The sequence below is a fragment of the Schistosoma haematobium genome, chromosome 4 (assembly GCF_000699445.3).
Source record: "Schistosoma haematobium chromosome 4, whole genome shotgun sequence".
Lineage (NCBI taxonomy): Eukaryota > Metazoa > Platyhelminthes > Trematoda > Strigeidida > Schistosomatidae > Schistosoma > Schistosoma haematobium.
In genome coordinates this window covers 5,172,228-5,194,798 of record NC_067199.1, presented here as the reverse complement: position 1 = coordinate 5,194,798, position 22,571 = coordinate 5,172,228, and the positions used below count along the sequence as shown (strand labels likewise).

The window sequence follows — 22,571 nt, the reverse complement described above, 5'->3', positions numbered from 1 at the left end:
CTTTCAAATACATATTTCTAATTGTTAATGACTTAAATTTGGATGATATTTCTCAAAAATGAATATCCGTAGAGGCCTTATGGAGAAATAGGGAACATTGGACTAGTGTTTTGTTTTAGTATGAAAATTTATAGTGTTAAGTATCTAAACCGCCAACAGTGTTCGGATTCAGAAATTTCAAGTTATGTGCCAAGTTTTTAGACAATAGAATACTAATTTTACATTCAAGAGTTCATATTTTCCAACCTCAGTTAATTATTTTTAAATACATCATGACATTCATGTAATATCATCTTGAAGTGAATAAGAACACCAATAGGGATAACCAAAAGTATTTGAACACAAAATTACAGAATTTCTTAGTAAAATCTAAGAACCATACAATAAATACTTCATTTGCAAAATATCCATCAATTGTCTTAGACTTTATTGTTTCTTTGTTTCCACACCAAACATTCCCTAGTCTTGTTCTCTTTTCTTCTATCTTCTTAACTTTCTACGGCAAGACTCTAATTTATGGACGACCTTTGAACGAATCTTACGTGACCTTGAGAAAAATAAGCCAATCAGCAAACAGTCAGTATAGAGTCAAAATATGTTATACAAAACCAAGGAAATAAAGTGGATACACTTCTTATACGTGGTTCAAAGACTTGTCAAGGTTAGAAAGAGCTTCAGAGGTTGTAAAATCTTAATGCATGCAGTAGAGGAAATCATCCATACGGCTACAGAATAGTCGGCCTCTGGAGCCATGATAAACTCTCGTAAATTCTTTCAGCCTCAACCACATAGCTTCAATATTGTTTATGTGCACTCCGGTTGTTGAGTGCACAAAATGCTACTTGTGGATAACGACACGATGCACATAACCAAGCCTATGTAGGAGTCTGTACGCTCTCCAAACATCCGTATATATTGTAGTACCTGGCTGCATCCGATGTTACTGGTGCTTTTATCATCCAGTTCACAATAATTGTCGTACTTTGCCTTAGTTAGGAATTATATATGGGGTTTTCATCACGAACGGACATCAGCTTTAATGCCTGAAATTTATGTAGCCAAATGGATGAAAGGCTTTCGCGTCGAAGTTCGAGATCTATTATCTTATGCCTGATTGATTCGTCCACAAGTTATAGTCTCGGCGTTCTATTTGTTATAGCCGCTCAATTATCACGTTTTGTACAAAATTCCCTGTGAACTGATCGTACGTTAGCATTAGGCACTGATGTTGGCGCCGTAACCTTGAAATCTCTAGAACACTTCTGATTGGCTCGTCCATAAATTAGAGTCTCGCCACCACAATCTGATAATGAATAATTTAATCCCTGTAGCATTTAATTTCAATAGATAACTATTCTGATTGAAATCATGAACCAATTGATGTTAGATTACCATTAGAAAACCTAGAAACACTAGACTGTCGTTTCGTTCTAATATGGGACTAGCGGGATTCAAACTCAGAGCCTTCAGTTTTACAAGTGAACACTTAACCTCTAGACCATTGAACCAGCCAGCAATCAATAATGTTAATGTCTAACCTTAATCAATCCACAAAACTATTCAATGAAATAAAAAGATTTCCACTAAACTTACTTGGTATATTAGATTCAGATAAATTGACTAATTTCGTTTCAGTTGAATACAATCCAATAGAATTATTCTTATCAATTTTATTACGAAATTCATTTAAATGATTTTCAATAGAATAATTCAATTGTGATAATGATGATGATGACGATGTTGGTAATTGTAATTTATTATATTCATGATTATGCTGTTGTTGCTGTTGTGGTGGTGGTAGTGGTAGTGGTGGTTGTTGGTGGTGGTGGTGTTGCAGTATATCATGGTGTTTATGGAATGAATTCAATGAATTCAATGTACAATTCATTTTATCATATTGATCATTCATGAATACATCAAACGATACACTCATATTTGGTTGAATTGGATTCATGAATGTTGTTTCAGAAGATGATGATGACGATGAAGATGGTGGTGGATTGAATATTGAATTATTTAATTGTTCATGTTTCTTTTTATAGATTAATTCATTATTTATATGGAATTGATTTTTATTATAAGAAGATTTTATTGGGAGTTTATTAATTTTCCCATTTTGATTTAATAAATAATTTTGATAATCATTATGATTTAGAGAATCTTTTAATATAGAATGATTTCTTGATTGATTTAATGATATATCCTCATCGTCATCATCATCATCATCATGATCAAATCCAGTTATTTCATCATCTTCATCAATATCATGATCATCATAAATACTTTCATTATTTGTTAATTTAGATCTTTCATTATGTTGTCCTTTATTATTACTTACACTGTTGTTTCTATTGTTCACCTCTTCATCATTATCATCATTATCATTATCATCATCATCATCGTCATCATCATCATTATCATCATCATGATCATCGTTATCATCATTTTGTTCTTCATTTCTATGTTTTGGTGTCCATGTCATTTTATTTTCTTTTTTTAAACGTCTTCTTGCATTTGCAAACCATGTAGAAACTTGTGTTAATGTCATTTTTGTTATAATAGCTAACATAATTTTTTCACCTTTAGTTGGATAAGGATTTTTAATATGTTCTTGTAACCAAGCTTTTAATGTTGTTGTACTTTCTTTTGTAGCATTTCTTCGTCTTGTTGTATTACCAAATTCATTTGAATATCTGAAAATTACAGTAAATATATAAAGTGTTAATTAATATATCATGTCCTGAGTTCGAGTCCTACATTCAGGATCGTGGATGCGCATTTCTGAGGAGTCCTACACTAGGATTAAACGGTTATTCAGTGTTTCCAGATTTTGAATGGTAATCTAGCTTAAATTGACTCATGAATTCAACTGTTTTAATTCATTTTAAGTCATACTAGTTAACTATATGAATATTTTTTTTATTTATTAACGTTACCTGTAAGCTTATAGTGTGGTGCGTGCTACTTATATTGATATAAGTAGTATATGACACGAGTCAGGAATGTAATTTCTGGTAGCAGAAGATGGGGAAGATCAAGAAAGGAAGAGAGTGAATAGAAAGCAATTAGTATGGAAATGCAAGAACAATGAAGTTCGAGACAATTATTGAACATTTTGCAAATTAAGTATTATAGTATGGTTTTTCTATTTTACCAAGTAACTATGATGTTTATGTTATGATACCGTTTTTAATCTAAACAGCCCAATGACAAACTGATTTAATTTCGAAATTTCTTATTTTTTGTAATTAAATTGTAGAAACCAAATTTAAATTCGATCATGTGTACAAAGGACAGGGAAGTAATCAGTGCAAGCTGATGACTTGCACTTACTAGGAATTCCTTGTTCATGGGGAATAATTGCAAACCCCGATCTCAATCACGACCGTGATGAAACAGTTAACCCAACCCTTTCGGTCCAGGTTTCCAGACTCGCTGGTACCGTCATTGTAAAAAGTGGCACCGCACCTTCCGGATCACGACCACACTACTTCATAAAGAAGTAATAGAAGCCACGCGCTAAACGAGCACAGAGGATCAGTCTACTATTTAGGAGGTTTAAGTCTCGTTCGTTATCGAAATTAACCGGACAAATCGCTCCACCAACTAAGAACGGCTATTACCGATTGAATGATTTAGTGAGGTCGTTGGATTGATATCGTTGTAGTGGCTTTGCCACTCGACGGATGCTGAGAAGATGACCTAATTTGACTATTTAGAGGAAGTAAAAGTCGTAACAAGGTTTCCGTAGGTGAACCAAAAATACATAATGAAGCATGCACCTGGCTTCATGCTGGATTGCATGTACCCTGGCTTAATGATATCTACCTTAGGCTTCAGCGGTTGAAATTTAAATTCAACATTCATTTTATTAAAATCCATTATATTTATATAATAATGAATAGAGAAAATGTTTCCCCAACAAATATCGGAAATAATTATAAACAAAAATGGATAATGACTAGCAGTGGAATTCAGGATGCGCGTTTCGTCTTCTTTTTGTGGACTCGTCAGCCGGATGTACCTGCACCACAGAGTTGATATTTACTCTAAGACTCAAACTTAGTACCGTTTGCTTTAAATGCAATTACAGTATTCACTTAGCTACCAAGTTCTAATATCGGAAATCTAATTTTTTTTAAAAACACACTCAAAACTCATTCAATGTATTTATGACAGGCAGATATAACTATCTAAAGACTAATTAAAACTTAAAATCTTTCATTGTTGTCATCTTATTCTGTTGTCAATACAAAGTAAACGTCTAATATGAAGTTTACAAATCACAATAACAATGTGTTCTCATTTTCTTTTTTATGACAGAATAGATTATCAATTATCTTTCTGTATATTAAATATGACAGTGGTTTCCGTAAACTAAACTAACTGTTAACATCTAATACTGTTAAAAGTAAATCATTGTTGACATGAAGTAACTTATAAAGTGAACATAGGATGCTGTAAATCTTCAATGATTTCTAAAATCACCATGAGGAAGTAAAGCCAATTGTCAGAATATATATGGTAAAAATGAATAGTTTGTTACATAGAACCCCCCCCCAAAAAAAAATATTTTAGCATTAGGATTTAAGATTGACGGTTAATAGTGGAGTGAAAGAATATTTTTAGCTTGTCGTCGAATAATTCTCTAATTAAATTCACTTGGTATTGTTTACTTGAATCTTTCCATTGATGTTTAGGATTGCAATTGAACAGTCTCTTATTGGTATAGGTACATATTGTGCGGATCGCCTCGACACTGCTTTAAGTCACAAACATTCTGAGCAAATATAGATGGTGGTTAGGAATGGAATCCATGAAGATTCAAACAAACAATTCAAAATGAATTTAAACTTCACCCCATTGCACAGGCTAGTGGCCAGTAGAACTCAGTAGCTAAGTAGATAACGTGTTGGCGTTTGAAGCGAACGTTACTAAGTTCGAGTCTAGAGTGAACCTGAATCTCTGAAATTCAGGTTTATCCATCTGATGAGTCCCAAATAGGTCGAAACGCGTATCATGGATTCCACTGTTAGCCACCATTCATCTTCGCTTATAATTCCCCAGTTAGTTTTTTTATTTGAAATATCGAGAACCTTAATCCTCAAAAAATCCATAAATCGTTCCTCCTGTCCTTCACCCATTGATGTTGTGACTTTATGGACATTCATCTAATATGAAGATTATACTCATCAAGCACTGACCCTAGTTATGATAACACTAAAATCCTGTTTACATTAGGTAGCTAATTCATCTAAAATTGGAACTAAAGATCCCACTGTAAATCCGAAACTCCCCATTCACATCTCAAGGTGAAAGTCTTACGTGTAAACTACTGAGTTGAAGCTGGGTACCATTAAATTTCAACCCATTAGTTTATTGACTAAACTCTCATTAGGATACATGCAGGTCATGAGTTTGATTTGTAGTACTGTTGAGAAGTCTCGCGCTAAGATAAAACAGCTCTTTATTGTTTTCTAATTTTTAGTGGTACCACAAATGATGCCAATCCGTGAAGAATAACACTTACATATGAAACCATTAACTCTACTCGTAATTTGTAAACTTTAAATCGTATGGAAATAATGATTCGACTAAATGAAACGTTGAATCATATCTATATGTCATTGTTTTAACTGTTATCACGATACGATCTTCTTTTGAACATATATGCATAAATATTAGATAGATTTCATCAAAAACAAAAAAGATGATACCGGCCGTAGAACTATAGAAAATCAAGGAATACTGAACAAATATTTTCATCCCGTTTTAGTAATGTTCTGGTCCACCAGAGTGCTTGGTACCTGTGTGGTTGCGCCACAGGATTGAGCTGTACTATTCAGATTGTAGCGTTAAAGCCTATACGGTGTCTGGTTCTCCTGTCTAACGGGGTTGAGCTGTTCTGTTTGGTTGTCACGTGAAAGTCCAGATGGTATCTGGTTCTCCTGAAAACCGATGTAAAATTACCCTAGCCCACAAGGGTATATTATATAACTTATAACTTTAGTAATGTTCGGCAGTATGCAATTACAGTTTCATATGAAGATCATATATTCGAGCATCAGTGAAAGTTTATTGATCCACCTACTATTAAACTCACATTGAAAGTGATTAGTTATTTCTTAAATTTAGAAAAACTGGTACAACAATTAAAATTTAATTCATTTGTAGTGGTTATTTGAATCTTGCAATTGATGTTTAATACTGTACTTGATCAATCTGATTTTGGTATATGGGCATTCTGTGAGGATCGACTAGTTATCGGCACTAAGTCACAAAGATTTTAAGCAGAAATGGATGATGGCTAGCAGTAGAATCCAGAATGTTAGTTTCATTCTATTTGAGAATCATCATCTGTATGTACCTGCACTCCACTGTTAAGGTTTACATTGGAACTTGAACACATTACTTCTCGTTTTAACTACTCCCACTCGTTATCCACCGACCCAATGAGTTCAGATAACCAGTAACTTGTTTGAATTAAGCAAGAGATGTATCAAATATACAAAAACTTGTAACGATCTCATGTTGAAACAATCCTCACTGAATGAACTTATGATAACAAAAACTAGTCATTTACACTTCTGAATATAAACAACATAGAATTACAAATTCCTTTTCTCTCAGTGTTTGAATTCTTTAGTTATCTTTTATTCACTCTCTGATTGATTTATTTATCTTTTCTAAAGTACTGTCTTCGAATCAATATGTTATGTTACAAAATTAATTATTTTATACATCGCTTTGGTTACAGTCAACCTGAGCCAGTTGTCACTTATCAGTAATTCTCGTTCTAACATTAATGTGATAATTATGAATCACCTGCTCACAAGTGATTGACTTCAAGAGATACTTCTGGAGTTCTAGTGAGAATCTGTGACCAGTCTAGTTCAACCAGGTCTGTTGTGAGAAATCAACTCACTGAAGCTAATGGTGTACGGTGGCTCAACTTTGTGCATTAGTTGAAGTTAGACATTAAAACCGTTGGATGTCGGCTCAGTGGTCTAGTTGGTTAAGCGCCTGACGCGAGACTGATAGGTCCTGGGTTCGAATCTCGCGGTGTGCGGGATCGTGGATGCGCACTACTGAGAAGTCCTATGGTAGGACGAAACGGCCATCCAGTGCTTCCAGGTTTTCCATGGTGGTCTAGCTTCAAGTGACTCATGATTTCAATCAGTGAAATTATGAATATATTTAAAATAATAAACTGTGACCTTTTAAAAATTCTTATCATCATATAGCGAATAACTACTATGTGTTTTTCATACTTTATTAACTTTGTAGATTATAATAAGATATATGTGTTTTTGAAGACCATAACATGAACTATACTATGAATACTACTACTGTAATGAACGAGAACACAAGTGGGGGACAATCAAATACATTTTAATCCAACATTATAGAATATCTCGGCAAAATCTAAGAATCATACAATGAATACATCATTTGCAAAATGTCAATCAATCGTCTCAGACTTTGTTATTCCTTTGTTTCTACATAAACCACTTTCCTCATTCTTTTCTTTTCGATTTTCTCAATCTTCTGCCGCCAGGCATTCCAATTTCGATTGGTAACACATACTACTAATATCTGTCGAAATAAGTAGCACATACCACACTACTACTAATAATAATACTACTAATACTAAATGACTTCTTTTATCTGTCATTAAATCCACACAAAATAACAATAATAGTAACTTCTTCCCAACCTCAAATTAACCTTAATCTACTTGCCAAAAAAGGCAATAATATAATATTTGTATTCAATCTATTTCCGGTACATCCCTTCAATAACAATGAAAAAAAAACATTCTAATCTTTCATAAACATTATCTTTTGCAAAGTTATTGCTATGAGGATATATAAGTGCGTGTGTGTGTGTGCAAGAGAGAGGGGGAGACAGAGAGATAGAGTTTTTCTTTATCAGATAGGAAATGTAAAAAAAAGAAAAGAAAACACAATTCCTTGTAAGATAGTTTTCTATTGTATGACAGAAATCTTTATAAATTAAACGAAGCAATATACATATCTCTTGAAATGTATATTGAAATGAATAAATAACCATGATATTGATTTCGTCATTGTAAAAGAAATAGATTAACTAAGATATAGATATACCTTATTGTTATTCAAAAGAATATTGTGATTTGTTTATTTTCACTATCATAGAATTTATGAATTATCCTGTCAATAAATGTTCTCTTATTTTGCCTGTTGACATCCCAGTTACTATATATATACAGTGATGTAAACTTCCTTAACATGATATTTCAAGTTGATCTGATATACTTCATCCCTCTTTCTTTCTTTTTAAAACAAAAAAAGACGTTTACATCGAAACAATGAGTTTTTTCAATTGTATCAAATGCCCTAGATTGTTTTGTTACAAGATGAAGAAAAAAAAAAGGATTATAGCTAATATTGACTCATGATCTGAACTGTTGAAATTACTACAATCTCTACAAAACCCCTTCTGATACTAATCAACATATGCTCACAAGTGACTGGTTTCAAGAGATATATCTTGGAGTTCTAGTGAGAAGTAGTGACTAGTGGAGTTAATCCGGGTCAGTTGTGAGGTAGCAAATCACTGATGACAATGGTGGATGTGTCGCTCAATTTTGTGGATTAATTGAAGTTAGACATTAACACAATTGGATGTCAGCTCAGTGGTCAAGTTGGTTAAGCGCCTGGTGCGAGACCGATAGGTCCTGGTTTCGAATGTTGCGAGGCGGGGTCGTGGATGTGCACTGCTGAGAAGTCTCACAATAGGACGAGACGGCTATCCAGTGCTTCTGAGTTTTCCATGGTGGTCTAGCTTCAATTGACTCATGACCTCAACTATTGAAGTTACTACAATCTCCACAAAACCCCTTCTGATACTAATACTGAAATGTAAAGCAAGTATTTCATCTTATTTGAGACTTATTGAAACTTGAACTTAATATATCTTTTACTTTAAACATTCATCCGCTATCCATATGGAAACCCTACTTGAACGTTTGGATTATCTGTTCTTGTTATCTAGATATTTCAACAAGTTATCTATTACTATTTGTTTTAATACTTCATTATGTTTATTAATTATATAAACTATTTAGGCGAATTTCTGAAAAGTGTACCATCTTACGTTGTACAAATTAGAAAAAGCCTAATCAAAGATTTCGTGGTTACTGATAATATACAGTGAAAAGAATGTACATTGTTTAAGTGTTGATTAACTGAACTGCTCATTGACTAAGAAGTAAGAAACGGAAACTTGTTGGAATACTTTGTGCTGAGATTCCAATATTGTACCAAAAAAAATATAATAGTGATAATGATAAAGTAATTAATATAAGATGACCACAAGACGCCTCTTGTTGATGTCACTTCCAGTCATAGTCAATTTATTTCATAAAAATTGTAACAGAAATAGCATATATTTTAACTGAAGACTGATCAAAACTCAGTTCACTTGGTATTGTTTGGCTTGTATCTTCCCATTGAGGTTTAAGACTGCAATTGATAAGTCTGTTATTGGCATATGTGCATACTGTGCGCATACCTCGATATTGGTTTAATTCACAAACTCTATGTAAGCAATGATGGATAGTGCCTAGCAGTGGAGGCATACGCACAGTATGCACATATGCCAATAACAGACTGGTCAATTGCAGTATTAAACCTCAATGGGAAGATACAAGTCAAACAATACCAAGTGAATTGAAATTCACCCCATTGCACAAGCAAGTGGCTATCAGGACTCAGTAGCTGAGTGGATAACACGATGGCGTTTGAAGCGAATGTTACTGGGTTCGAGTCCCAGAGTGAACATCAACTATGAGATGCAGGTACATCCAGTTGACGAGTCCCGAATAGGACGAAACGCGCGTCCTGGATTCCACTGCTAGTCACTATCCATCATTGATTAAAACTCACTTCCTAATATTATTCATAGGGTAATTTATATTCCTACCAATAATTACATTAAATCAATTTAGATGGTAGTTGGAGGTAGTCAACAGGAAACCCTGGACCCGGGTTTCGTGCTACTTGGAACTCGTCAGCAAGGTGTACCTGTAATCTTGACATGACAATGATCACCACCCAGTGATCAATCAATTGTGATTACATCTCAGTCCTACAGGAGGTCAGTCGCGGCTCGGATAGCTCAGTGGTAACGTCTCTGACTGTGAAGCTGGGTGACACGAGATCGAATCCGCCAGGGAGCACCGGTTCCCTTAAGATTACAAGTACACCTTGCTGACGAGTGCCAAGTAGCACGAAACCCGGGTCCACGGTTTCCTGTTGACTACCTCCAACTATCATCTAAATCTCAATACATAGTGCCCGCAGTGTCGAGTCACCTAGACTGGTGGCCACATTGCAACATGATCGATAGCATTCGATCTGCACTAATAAGGACTAGACAAGCATAACATTGATCACCACCCAGTGATCAATCAATTGTGATTACAATAAATCAATTCTGTTTTGAAAATAGTTCAAAATATAATGTTAAGTTGATTGATAAATCTATTGAATAACCTATAGGCTATCAAACTAGAATACAAATATTGTTCACTTATTCTCCTGAATCTACAGTAATGCTAACTACAATCATGCAACTATTATACTTACATAACATTATATACAAAGGTAAACAATCTAATGACTCTTTGGTATGGCCCATCCTATCCTGACCTAATGACCAATATTTCCTGGGTTATTTTTTTCAAAAACTACGTTTAGAAGCAAATAAAGGTTTATGTGACAAAGTCATATTTAATGGGGACAAGGAAAGAAAGAACAATTCAAACATGACATAACCAAGCTCGCAAATGTGCTATTTCCTTAAAATTTAGTTAACTATTTATATATATATATATTGGTTATTTTCTACCTTCGGAAGGTGGGGCTAGGAAAACAACTCACAATTTGAGAAATTGTCTTTATCAGTAGAGATATATTGAATGTCATTCAGTTACCTGGTTGGAATTCAGTGTTGTATTACTGAGTGTATGTATTAATCATAAATAGGGAATGAGCTTTATTTACTTGTTTTAGAAAAGTAATTCACATATAAATTATAGATCCCTGTGGTCTTTTAATCTAGTTGATATTACTAATTAAGAAAATGGAATCTACTAGTTAGAAATTCATAACATAACCCCTAAATGTTATGTAAATCAATCACAAATATCACAGTTATTAGTATGGAATATATAACTAAAATCGAAATAAGAACCGTATGTTTGGTAATATCTAAAACCTGAAAGACATTAGGGTAATCAGATTTTATATCAGATTGTATCAACTTTCGATATACTAATCTATAGTAATATTCTATCCACTAAAAATCAAAAATTGGTTCTTTATAAATAATATAGCATGTTTGTAATTTTCTTGTTTACTTCTCAAATGAACTTGTTTGTAATAATTTAATAGTTGAAACTATGAGTCAATTGAAGCTAGGCTACCATGGAAAACCTGGAAGCATTGGACGGCCAACTCGTCCTATTGTGGGACTCCTCAGTAGTGTGCATCCACGATCCCGTCCCCGAAACATTCGAAACCAGGACCTATCAGTCTCGCGCGCGCGACCGCTTAACCATTAGACCACTGAGCTGTCCGGCATCCAACGGTGTTAATGTCTAGCTTCAACTCATCCATGAAATTGAGCGACACATCCACCACTGTCATCAGTGATTTGCTAGCTCACAATGGACCCGGTTGAACTCCACTGGCCACTTCTCACCAGAGCTCGAGGAAATACGTCTTGGAGACCGTCATTAGTGAGCATATAGTCTTTTAATTTTATATTATACAATAGATTTGTTAATAAAATAGTCCAACTCTTAAGAATTAATTTATCAAACTGTATATTATAAATGATATTAAATAAAGAATCTAAAAAAAAGAATTTAATAATTGAACTCATGAGTCGATTAAAGCTAGACCACCATGAGAAACCTGAAACAATGATCTCATTCGAATCCCGTGAGCGAGAGCTTACTGTTGAAGAATCCCATACTAGGACGAAATAGCTGTCCAGTGCTTCCAAGTTACCCATCATTATTACTATTAAATTACTACAATTTCCACAAAACCCCTTTTGTGATAAAAAAAATGAATGTTTTGAATTTATTTCATGTAATCAACCTATACTTTCTTCGACTTATCTTTGAATATGAGGAAAAAGAAGCTTCATTGAAAGACCTACATACTTGACTTCTCATCAACAGATGAATCGGTATTATAAAAAAACATTGAATTAGTCTATCATAATAATTCATTATTTATATGAAGGAAAATAGGTTATGATAGGCTTTACAAAATTTCTCTAGAATTCACTTGGTATTATTTGGCTTGTATCTTCCTATTGAGGTTTAAGACTGCAATTGATCAGTCTGTTATTGGCATATGTGCATCCTGTGTGTATACCTCGATATTACCTTAATTCACAAACTCTATATAAGCAATGATGGATAGTAGCTAGCAGTAGAATCCAGGAAACGCGCGTCTTGGATTCCACTGCTAGCCACTATCCATCTTTGCATAAAAAGTCTCTCTAGAATTGTTCATGAATATTATTTCCTTACAGAATTATTCATTTAGTTTTTTTTCAAGAATGTTTATCAGATAGCAACTCTCCTACAATGAATTTCGATGATGGTTAAATCTTGTTAAACCTTTTTATTAACTCACTGAACAGACAATGTTATTCGAACAGTAACAATTCACATATTACTTTATATTATTATGATCACTATTATATCTATATGAATGTGTACTTTTGATCACATGTGACAGCCTACACATATATTTCGCTCTGGATTAAATGTTACTGAATATATATATATATATATATATATATATATATATGCTCGAAACCTACCAATTGCCTTTGCCTTACCTAGCTACTCCTTGATTCGATTTGATTATAAATTCGCCTCTGTATTCGCTAGCACACACACACACACACATGCATACATTCGCCTCTCTGCTTCAAGTTCACTTAATGTGTTTATAACTTTGTGATACATGTAATCCGTGAATAAACTATAGTTGCCGCTTCTCATTACCTTTTGATTTCAAACATCGTTTGAAACGGTTATCAAAGTGACTGATCAACGAAGTTAAGCCATTACAATCATGCATAATTATAAATTTAAATAAATGAAAGATTTATATAAAATATTATAAGAAGGTCATATCTGGAATGATCCTAGTTACAGTGTATACAATAACTTACCCTATTTGCCCTCTATAAGGATGAGATGATGTATTGTTTGATACCCAATTTAAATTACTTAATTTAGATATATTCTCTGCACAATCATTTAAATTTCTTGTATAAGATGACATTGTTAATGGACTTGTTTGATTTGATGATAAATTAGGTATTACAGAAGGAAATGTTATAGGATTATTATTATTTTCATTAATTGTAGTAAGAATAGATGAATGAAATGAAGGTATAGTATGTTGACCATTTAATAAATGTTCTCCAGTGACTGTTGCAATAGTATTATTATTATTACTGCTACTAATATGTGATGAATTCCTATGTGGATTAGTTAAACCATTATTATTAGTAGTATTAATAGTAGTAGTATTATTATTACTAAAATTATCACTACTATTATTCGATGAACTTGTATTCATATTTGATTTATGCAAATAATCAACAACATTTTCTCGATTTAATATTGAATGATGTAACATTTCATGTTCATTATTTGGATCAAATTGATCTGTAACTTTAGAATGAATATTCATATAATCATTATAACATGGCAAACGATTAAATGAAAATGATGGGAAATAATTATGTAAAGGTGATATAGACTGACAAGTAGTATCATTATGATTTAATTGTAAACTATTCAATTGACAGGAAGATTGATATTGATCAATAGTATTATTACTAGTATTATTATTATTACTTTGATAATTCAAATGATACTGATGAGGATATTGAAAACGAGGCCGAAATCCCGTAAATTTATGACTAGAATTATGTTGTAAATGAATATTATTATTTGATTCACTTATAGGGAAATTATTTTCTTGTTTTTTAATATGAAGAGCTTCATTTGATGTAAGTGTACTATTATTATTATTATTATTATTATTAATTCCAAATTCTATAGAATGAAATAATGATGTAGATGAAGTTGATATAGATGGTGTACACATAGATGTAGCAGTAGTAGTAGTAGTAGTCAATATAATTGTACTATCTATATGATGTAATTTAGATTGATTTAAATCATTATCTGATTTTTCTGTTAGTGAATTTATACAATTCAATTCATTTGAAGAAGAAATCCTAGATTTTTTTATTAATGGCATCATATCTGTTGATTCATGATTAGGTGAATAGTAAGTTGAGTTATCCTGATCATGATGTTGATGATGCTGCTGCTGTTGATGATGATGACGATGGGAATCCTGAGGAGGAGGAGGTGGCGGTGGTGGAGCAGAAGGATGATTTTTATCAGTTATCTCATTTAAATACAATGTATCACATTCTCTATTTTCATAATTCGATTGTCTATCAATAGGTTTATAAACAGTTAAATGTGAATAAGATTTTTCTGATATTTCAATTGGATTATAACATTTTGTTTGTTCCCTATTTTCATGATTCTCATCATCATCATTATTATCATCATCATGATCACTGTCAGTATCATCATGGATACAATGATTATCATGATCATTAACATTGGAAACAACTAGATTTAATTTGTTCTTTAATTCATATGATGATTTTATTGGATATAATTTATTGATAACATTATTCTCTATTAATTGTGTACAATATTCATTAGGATTTAATGAATCATTAAATAGAATACGATTTGTATCATCATATGTTGATAATGGTGATGAAGATTTCGGTCGATTAAATGATAATGATGGTGAAGATGATGAGGATGATGTTGAATGAATCATTAAATTACCTTTATTCTCATAAGAATCAATTGATTTTGTTGTTAATTTTAAATTATCTGAATGAATATCAGAACAATTGAATCCGGTGATTGTTAAATTAGTAGATTGTAATTGATTCTGCTTGAAGGATTCTTGTGGAATACAAGTGATCTAAATGAATAGAATTAAAGATTAAACTATAATAATATTGTTACTTATAAGTGATATTATACATGAAGTATCCTGTATATTCAATAAATTCTTCTTATTCATGTTTAGGGCGGCAATCGATCAGTCTCTTATTGATATAAGTGCATCCTGTGAGGATTGTCTCAATAAGTTACAAGCATTATAAGCAAATATGGATGATGGCCGAAATAGGATGAAACGCACATCCTCGATTCCACTACTAGTCACCAACCATCTTTGATTATCTGATGATCATATAGGGTCAGTAAAATGTCACTTGGTCGTAGTCAAATCATCCAGTAGTTGGGTCACTGAATATCAAACAAATTATCGATCCTCATCAAGGTCCAGTTAATCGTACGCCATAGACTTGCCCATGTGGCGATGGCGTTACTTCCGCTTATATCTACCTTAACTGATATATTTTTGTAATAACGTTTTCTATGTTATAGGGCCTTCAAAGCAACCATAGTACTTTGATACGTCGAAGGGATGATGCACGTCGGATGCTGATCGCGAGGTGTGACTTTGAAGTTAGTTGTTTCGTTACACCATTCCCGTCTAACTCGAGTAGGCCTTCAATCATTCGACATAGATCATCTACCTTGGTGAATTACAATTGGTTTATATAACTTTTAAACTCTGCTACTGATTTATCACAGTAACTTGACAAATGAAATTCGCTATTTTAACAGCTGGTTACAAAATCTGGATTTAAAGGATAAAATCAACAATGAATAAAAAGTCAAATGATTTGACTAGAATAAATCAAAGTCGATTTTCTGTTAAAGAAGCTTTGGAAGAAGTGGAACCCTTCACGTACTTGGATACCATAATCAATAAACAGGGGGGATCTGATGCAAACGTAAAGGAGAGGATTGGCAAAGTAAGGACAACATTCCTACAGTTCAAAAACATATGTAACTCGAAACAAACCGATATCAAGTTTACAATCTTCAAGACCAATGTCAACACAGTGAGTTCTGTTGTATGCAGCTGAAACTTCCAGAAATAATCCAACCCTCATCAAAAAGGTACAAGTGTTTATAAACAATTATCCATGCAAAATACTAAATATCCGTTAGTCAGATACCATCAACAACAACCTACTATATGAAAGAACAAACCAGCTTACAACTGTAGAGGAAATTAGGAAAAGACTTTGGATATAGACAGGAAATACATTGTGAAAATCAAACTTTATCAAAAGGCAAATGCTAATTTGGAATCCTGAATGGAAACGGGAAAGTGGGAGGCCAAAGAACACACTGTGTCGGGGAATAGAGAAAGACATCAGAGTAATGAATGACACTTGGAAACAACGGGGAAAGTTCGCTCGGGCCAGAGTTGGATGGTGATGAGCAGCCTCTGCTCTTTCAGGAGTAGTAATAGAAGTAAGTTAGTAAGTAATTAAATTTTCTGTGTTTTATTATTATTGTTAATCCCCTTAAAATATAGTCGCTTATATCGTACTTGTGTGAAGTAATCAGTAGTAAGAAGTTTAGTATAAAAGAATGAGCTTTATAAGTTCAAATGCTTTCGTCATATTATACAATTGTCCAACAACATGCATTTACGACCCTTTCATCGATCGAACACAATGTTCACAACTTATTTAGCGGGTTCCTAACAATTAAACTATCAGATTAACTACCTTATTCATGATAAATACTACTTATAGATTAAATTAATCTACTTAAAATCATTTCATCTAATTTGATTTCATTATATAAACTCATATTGATTGAAAACAAATGTTAAACGTGCTTAATCATGAATAATCTTATTATTTATTGCGTAATATATATTGTTATAATGAAAGTTTCCATTATGCTATGATGTAATGATATACATTTTGAACTGATAAACATCTATCCCATATATTATTATGAATAAATTTTAGTATAGAAACTAATCATTTACAATGTACCACCATTGAATTCAGTATGGTTTTAGTTAAACTATGAATTGAATGTTAAGAAGAATGAACTTCATCCCTAACAAAGATTATGTTTATGATAATTAGTATTATAATCAACTGTTAACTGGTATTTGGTTACATTATTTATAAATACCAATTCGATGTAAAGAGATCAAATATCAAAAGGGGGGTTCTGGATATGATAGTAAATTCAATAATTGAGATCATAAGTCAATTAAAGGTAGACCATCATGGAAAACCTGGAAGTACTGGATGGCCAACTCGTCCTATTATTGAACTCCTCAGTAATGCGTATCCACGATCCCGCCTCGTAAGATTTCAACTCAGGACCTATCAGTCTCGCGCGCATACGCTTAACCTTTAGACCACTGAGTCGGCCGACATCCAACGGTGTTAATGTCTAACTTCAACCAATGCACGAAATTGAGTGATACATCCATCATTGTCTTCAGTGAATCACTATCTCACAACGGACCTGGTTGAACTCCACTGGTCACGGCTTTTCGCTAGAACTCCAGGAAATACCTCTTGGAGACAGTCACTAGTGAGCATATGATGATTATAATCAGAGAGAGGTTTTGTGGATATTATAGTAATTTTAACAGTTGAGATATCATGAGTCAATTGAAACTAGACCACCATGGAAAGCCTGGAAGCATATATGTTTATGGAGCGCACCTCTGAGGAGTCCCACAATTGGACGAAACAGCCATCTAGTGCTTCCAGATTTTCAATGGTGATTTAGCTTTAATTGACTTATGATCTCAACTATTGAAATTACTAGGTACGAGCCTCACTCTTCCTACATCTGTAGGAGTAGTAAGATTACTAACCACCACATTTTTAGTGTGGTTTGAAGCCAAACATTCCAACACCTACCTGATGAACAAGTTGAATAAGTAAATGAGACTTGTAATTTCTACTTTTGAATTATGTCTTGGTCATGGATCCATAGAAGTTCCAATGGTTCACAAGCTGACGTTATACTTGTTAAAACTAATTCCTATTGTAAAACTACTAATTAATCTAATTTGTTTCCTATCCAGTAATAGATATCATAATTAATGTTGTATAGATAAGTATTGTAAAGCATGTATTGAATTAATGATGATACACTAGGTTCATGGAAAATATACACTCAATGTATATCTTCCTTTGAATCTGTGGATTCTTTTATTGTGAAAGTTTCTTTCTTCGATCTAATTTCTTCCTTTGAATGTATCACACATATTTAAATACCCATTAAATCTTAAATCAATTGCTTAGCTTTACCTTTTATCTTGTAAGTTTCGTCTCGTGTTGTGCCATCATAAATTGTGACAACTTGGACACATTTTCGTCAAGCCTAATTTTGATAACTCCCTCTCTAAGCCATCACGTACAAGTATGTATCATCAGACAGTGTCATCAGTGAATTATTTTCGTATTCCTGATATGGTTTCCGCCGAACAATGTGGCTTCTTAAAAAAATTATCTGGTCTAACGTATACGTCTTATCACTCTCATTCTGGATCATTTTCATCATGATCCGATATTCTGATGAAAAACATATATGTATTATACGAAATCTCCACGATAATCCTATTGGATTTATTTAACATACTAGAAAGATAGGTTATCATATGATTAAACCTTAGGTTAACTGAGACACCTAATCAAAGTAACTTGACCTAGGTTTTACTTTAAAGGAACGATTACATGTTAGTGACGGAAAGATGTTTAATAATAAAAGTGTATTTACCTACACCGCAATTTACACATTTCAACTTTCGTAGATTCATTTAATTCGTTGTTTTCAATCTAATGTTCATTTTTAATCAGTAGACAGACAATTATGTATTGTACACTTTCTATTATAGATTGACCTTCACTAGACAAACACTGGAAATTGGATATTACAAGACTATTGCTTTGTTTAGATATGAGATTCCTGGGCAGTGTATATTCACAAACTTGCCGGTGATTAGATCTAGAATCTTTATGTGTTAACCTTAATAAGTGACTTACAGACAACTGAATTGGCGTCTAAGTTAGAAATGTCAGTCATTCGATACTAACTAATGAGTTTGAAAATCTCACCCTTACAGTGAATTTTGAATATCGCTGGTTCGAACTGATGGATGATGGATAGTATCCTTCAACAAAACAATCATCCAGTGATTCTTCTTTTTCAGTGGTTGAGTAACTAAAATTAATCCGTGACATACACTCAAAAATGAATATTTCATTACTCTCTATTTGATTAGAGAGAATTATAACATCTATTTGAACTACACCTATTAATAAATCGAAACAGTAAGGAATAAGAATATAGTATGAAAGTGTTTTCCTTTTATAACATTCCAATCATAAACCAATCAATGTTAGACAACCAATAAGAACCTGGAAGAACGCAGGATATGCATTGCCGAAGAGTCCCATATTAAGACGAAACAGGTATCCAGTTCTTCCATGTTTCTAACGATTATCTAATATTGATCGGTTCATGATTTTAATGAAACTTAACAATTTCCACAATCCTATACTAAAACGAAACAATGTAGTTCCATATCATTCTGACTCTGTTCTTTTAAAAACAATTTCTGACACAATAACACTAGTTACTTAAACAGGAGTTAATTGTCGAAAATGTATATAAAACTAAGATAAAAATCTGATGTTATTTTTGAATGATTTTCTCATTAATTATTAAACTCTAATAAATAAGTCGTTCAGTACTACTATACTGATAAGCTTGAAATGTCCAAGAAGGTTAACTGCGGTAGTACAGGAAAAAAACGATTCAATATCTATTTTCTCCTACATTGGGAAATAGAAGCAGGTATGGAAAGAATGAATAGCAACTGGAGACAACTAGAAAGGATCCTCCCCCCAAAAAAAAACAGTGTTAGATGGAGAGTGCTGATAGGTGGTCTATGCTCCTCCACAAAGAGTAACAGGCGTTGGTAAACAAGTAAGTAATCTATTTTCACATATTATTCCATTATTTTCATTCCCTGGATTTTTTTTATAAATTTTGGTTTGATTAATATGGTTCACTGTTTCTTTATACATGATTGCAGTGTTTCATCTTATTAAGATCCATTTTCTAACTGTATTCAAATGAAGTATGACAACGTGTGTCCAATATATATGTGTACCAGGTCTTACACAGTTAATATCTCAATTGATTGATCACTGGGTGGTGATCAACCATGTAGCGTTCGATCTACACTAAATAAGGGCTTGATACGCATGACATTGATCACCACTCAGTGATCAATCAATTGTGATTACATCTCAGTCCTACAGGAGGTCAGTCGCGGCTCGGATAGCTCAGTGGTAACGTCTCTGACTGTGAAGCTGGGTGACACGGGATCGAATCCGTCAGAGAGCACCAGTTCCCTTAAGATTACAGGTACACCTTGCTGACGAGTGCCAAGTAGCACGAAACTCGGGTCCAGAGTTTCCTGTTGACTACCTCCAACCGCCATCTAATCTCACTGTTAATATCTAGCAGAGATCATTTTGAATGAATGATATCATTTGATGATTATAATAAATAATGTTTGGTAATATTGAGGGACATCTCTTATCTCTTTTATAACTTGATTTATTATTTCTTCTTCAGTGATATTTTCTATACCTAGTATTTCTACTACAAGTGATACTATTACTACTTCTACTACTCTGGGATTTATCTTACTGATTTCATCTGGCTTTGTTAGTACTTTAGCATAACATGAATCGATATACATAAATCCTAGTTTCTACTTTATTCAAAACTGATTGACTAATTTCATTTAATAATTAAATAGTGATTTAGTGATATTCATCTCTTGTACGAATGATGATTTATTCTTAGAGTATAACCGATAACCACAAATAATAATCATGTTATTTTAGGTTTGGGTACATTTACATTTAATAGTTGAATTCATGATTTCATTCAAGTTAAACCAACATGGAAACACTTGGAAATACTGAACGGTTGTTTCGTTATGTCAGAATGACAATAACAGTTTCTTAATTACAATTTCCAGTTCAGAGAATTGAATATCATCAAATGTAATAAGAAGTATTTAAACATCCATGCAAGGAAGGGATAATTATATACGTCAGTTAGTAATAAAATATAAGGTATAACTTTATCTCAAATATCTAAGTATTTACAATTGAGCGAATGAAACTTTATGGTAGAAATTATATAGAATATTTAACCCCTTAATACATTGTGATTAACAAGTCGTTTAACGTAAATTTATTTATATCATTGTTTAAAGCTACAAATCATTGGGTACTGATACTGTTTTATTCCTTAAAAATGTTGTTGAATGGTTATAGTTTGTCTGAAAGAAACTCTACTTGACCCAAGTTTTGTACTAGTTGGTTCCCATCAACAAAGTATATCAGTTATCTTCATAGAAGTAATGCTCCCTGTGGGAATTGAAGACGCGTTACTGTTATGTCCTTTGGTCTGTCTATCCACTTTTGGTGCTGAGGATACTTATCTAATCCAGATTAAGACCTTGACGCGATAGGCTGACCGACCTAAACTTGAGGCTAGTACGCGTGAGTTCAAAGTGGGGTAAAGAGAAGAAAACTTTTCTATCACCTGACTGGCTGACAAGCACGCGAATGAGAGAAGACAAGACAACTGGAACACTATTCGATCTACTCCCGATATCCTGATTTTCATGAATAAATAGGTGACTAACCCGACCACAACATACAATAATTAGAAAAAATACAAATATGTCCAAAGCCATGAATTATCGTAGAAAATAGGGTGCAAATTATTATGTTTCAATTGCAATAGCTTCAGAACAGAAATGGGTACAGCAATGAATCATACATCGAACGAAAGCTTATGTTTTGTAGAATAGATTAGGAACAAAAATAAATGTTAGTGTTTTACAAGCTTTGAATAAAATGAAATAACGTCCCGAAAAATAACTTTCGTAGTTTGTCAGGGCTTTTTGTTTCCCTGTTCACATCACTTACCCAGTTCCATAGTCTGAAATTTTACCTTTGAATTAATCGAACTGTGATCGACCTCTTACAAAGCTTGTATCTAAATATTTATTTTTCCTCTAAGACTTACTTTGTAGTAATAAATAGGCAAATTTTCATTGATTAAGTGTTTACATAGATATCAAAATATATTTACCATGTTAGAAGTTTCTAAAATCATCAAAGTACATTTACATTTATTTCCATTAGGAAAATCAATGTCAAAGCCAATATGGAAACAATAAAAAAATGCACTTTATATTAATGTCTACATTCTAATCGGTCACTAGGTAACAACTCATGTTATTTTACTTATCTAGTTCTTAGTATCAAACGAATTGTAACTAATTACTCTGTGATTAACTTATCAAGTAACTTGACATTATAGTGCACTTTGTTCAGTGTTAATTGAATACTGGCAATTGAAAAAAAAATTATTCGTATCTTGATTTTAGATAATTATTTAATCGGGGTTTTTCTTGTCTCAACGCCAAGATACTTTTGCAACTAGATAC

The 22,571-nt window shown here is 32.9% G+C and overlaps 1 protein-coding gene across 1 annotated transcript in view; it reads right to left on the bottom strand.

The window, feature by feature from the left end:
* IRX6 (Iroquois-class homeodomain protein IRX-6) overlaps nucleotides 1-22,571 on the bottom strand; it is a gene marked incomplete at both ends in the record, with an annotated part of 38,873 nt that overhangs the window by 2,919 nt on the left and 13,383 nt on the right. Inside the window, 2 exons of the mRNA XM_012937891.2 lie at nucleotides 1,594-2,693; nucleotides 13,246-15,104. Of these exons, the coding sequence (XP_012793345.2) occupies nucleotides 1,594-2,693; nucleotides 13,246-15,104 (2,959 nt within the window). The remainder of the gene's footprint in view (nucleotides 1-1,593; nucleotides 2,694-13,245; nucleotides 15,105-22,571) is intronic.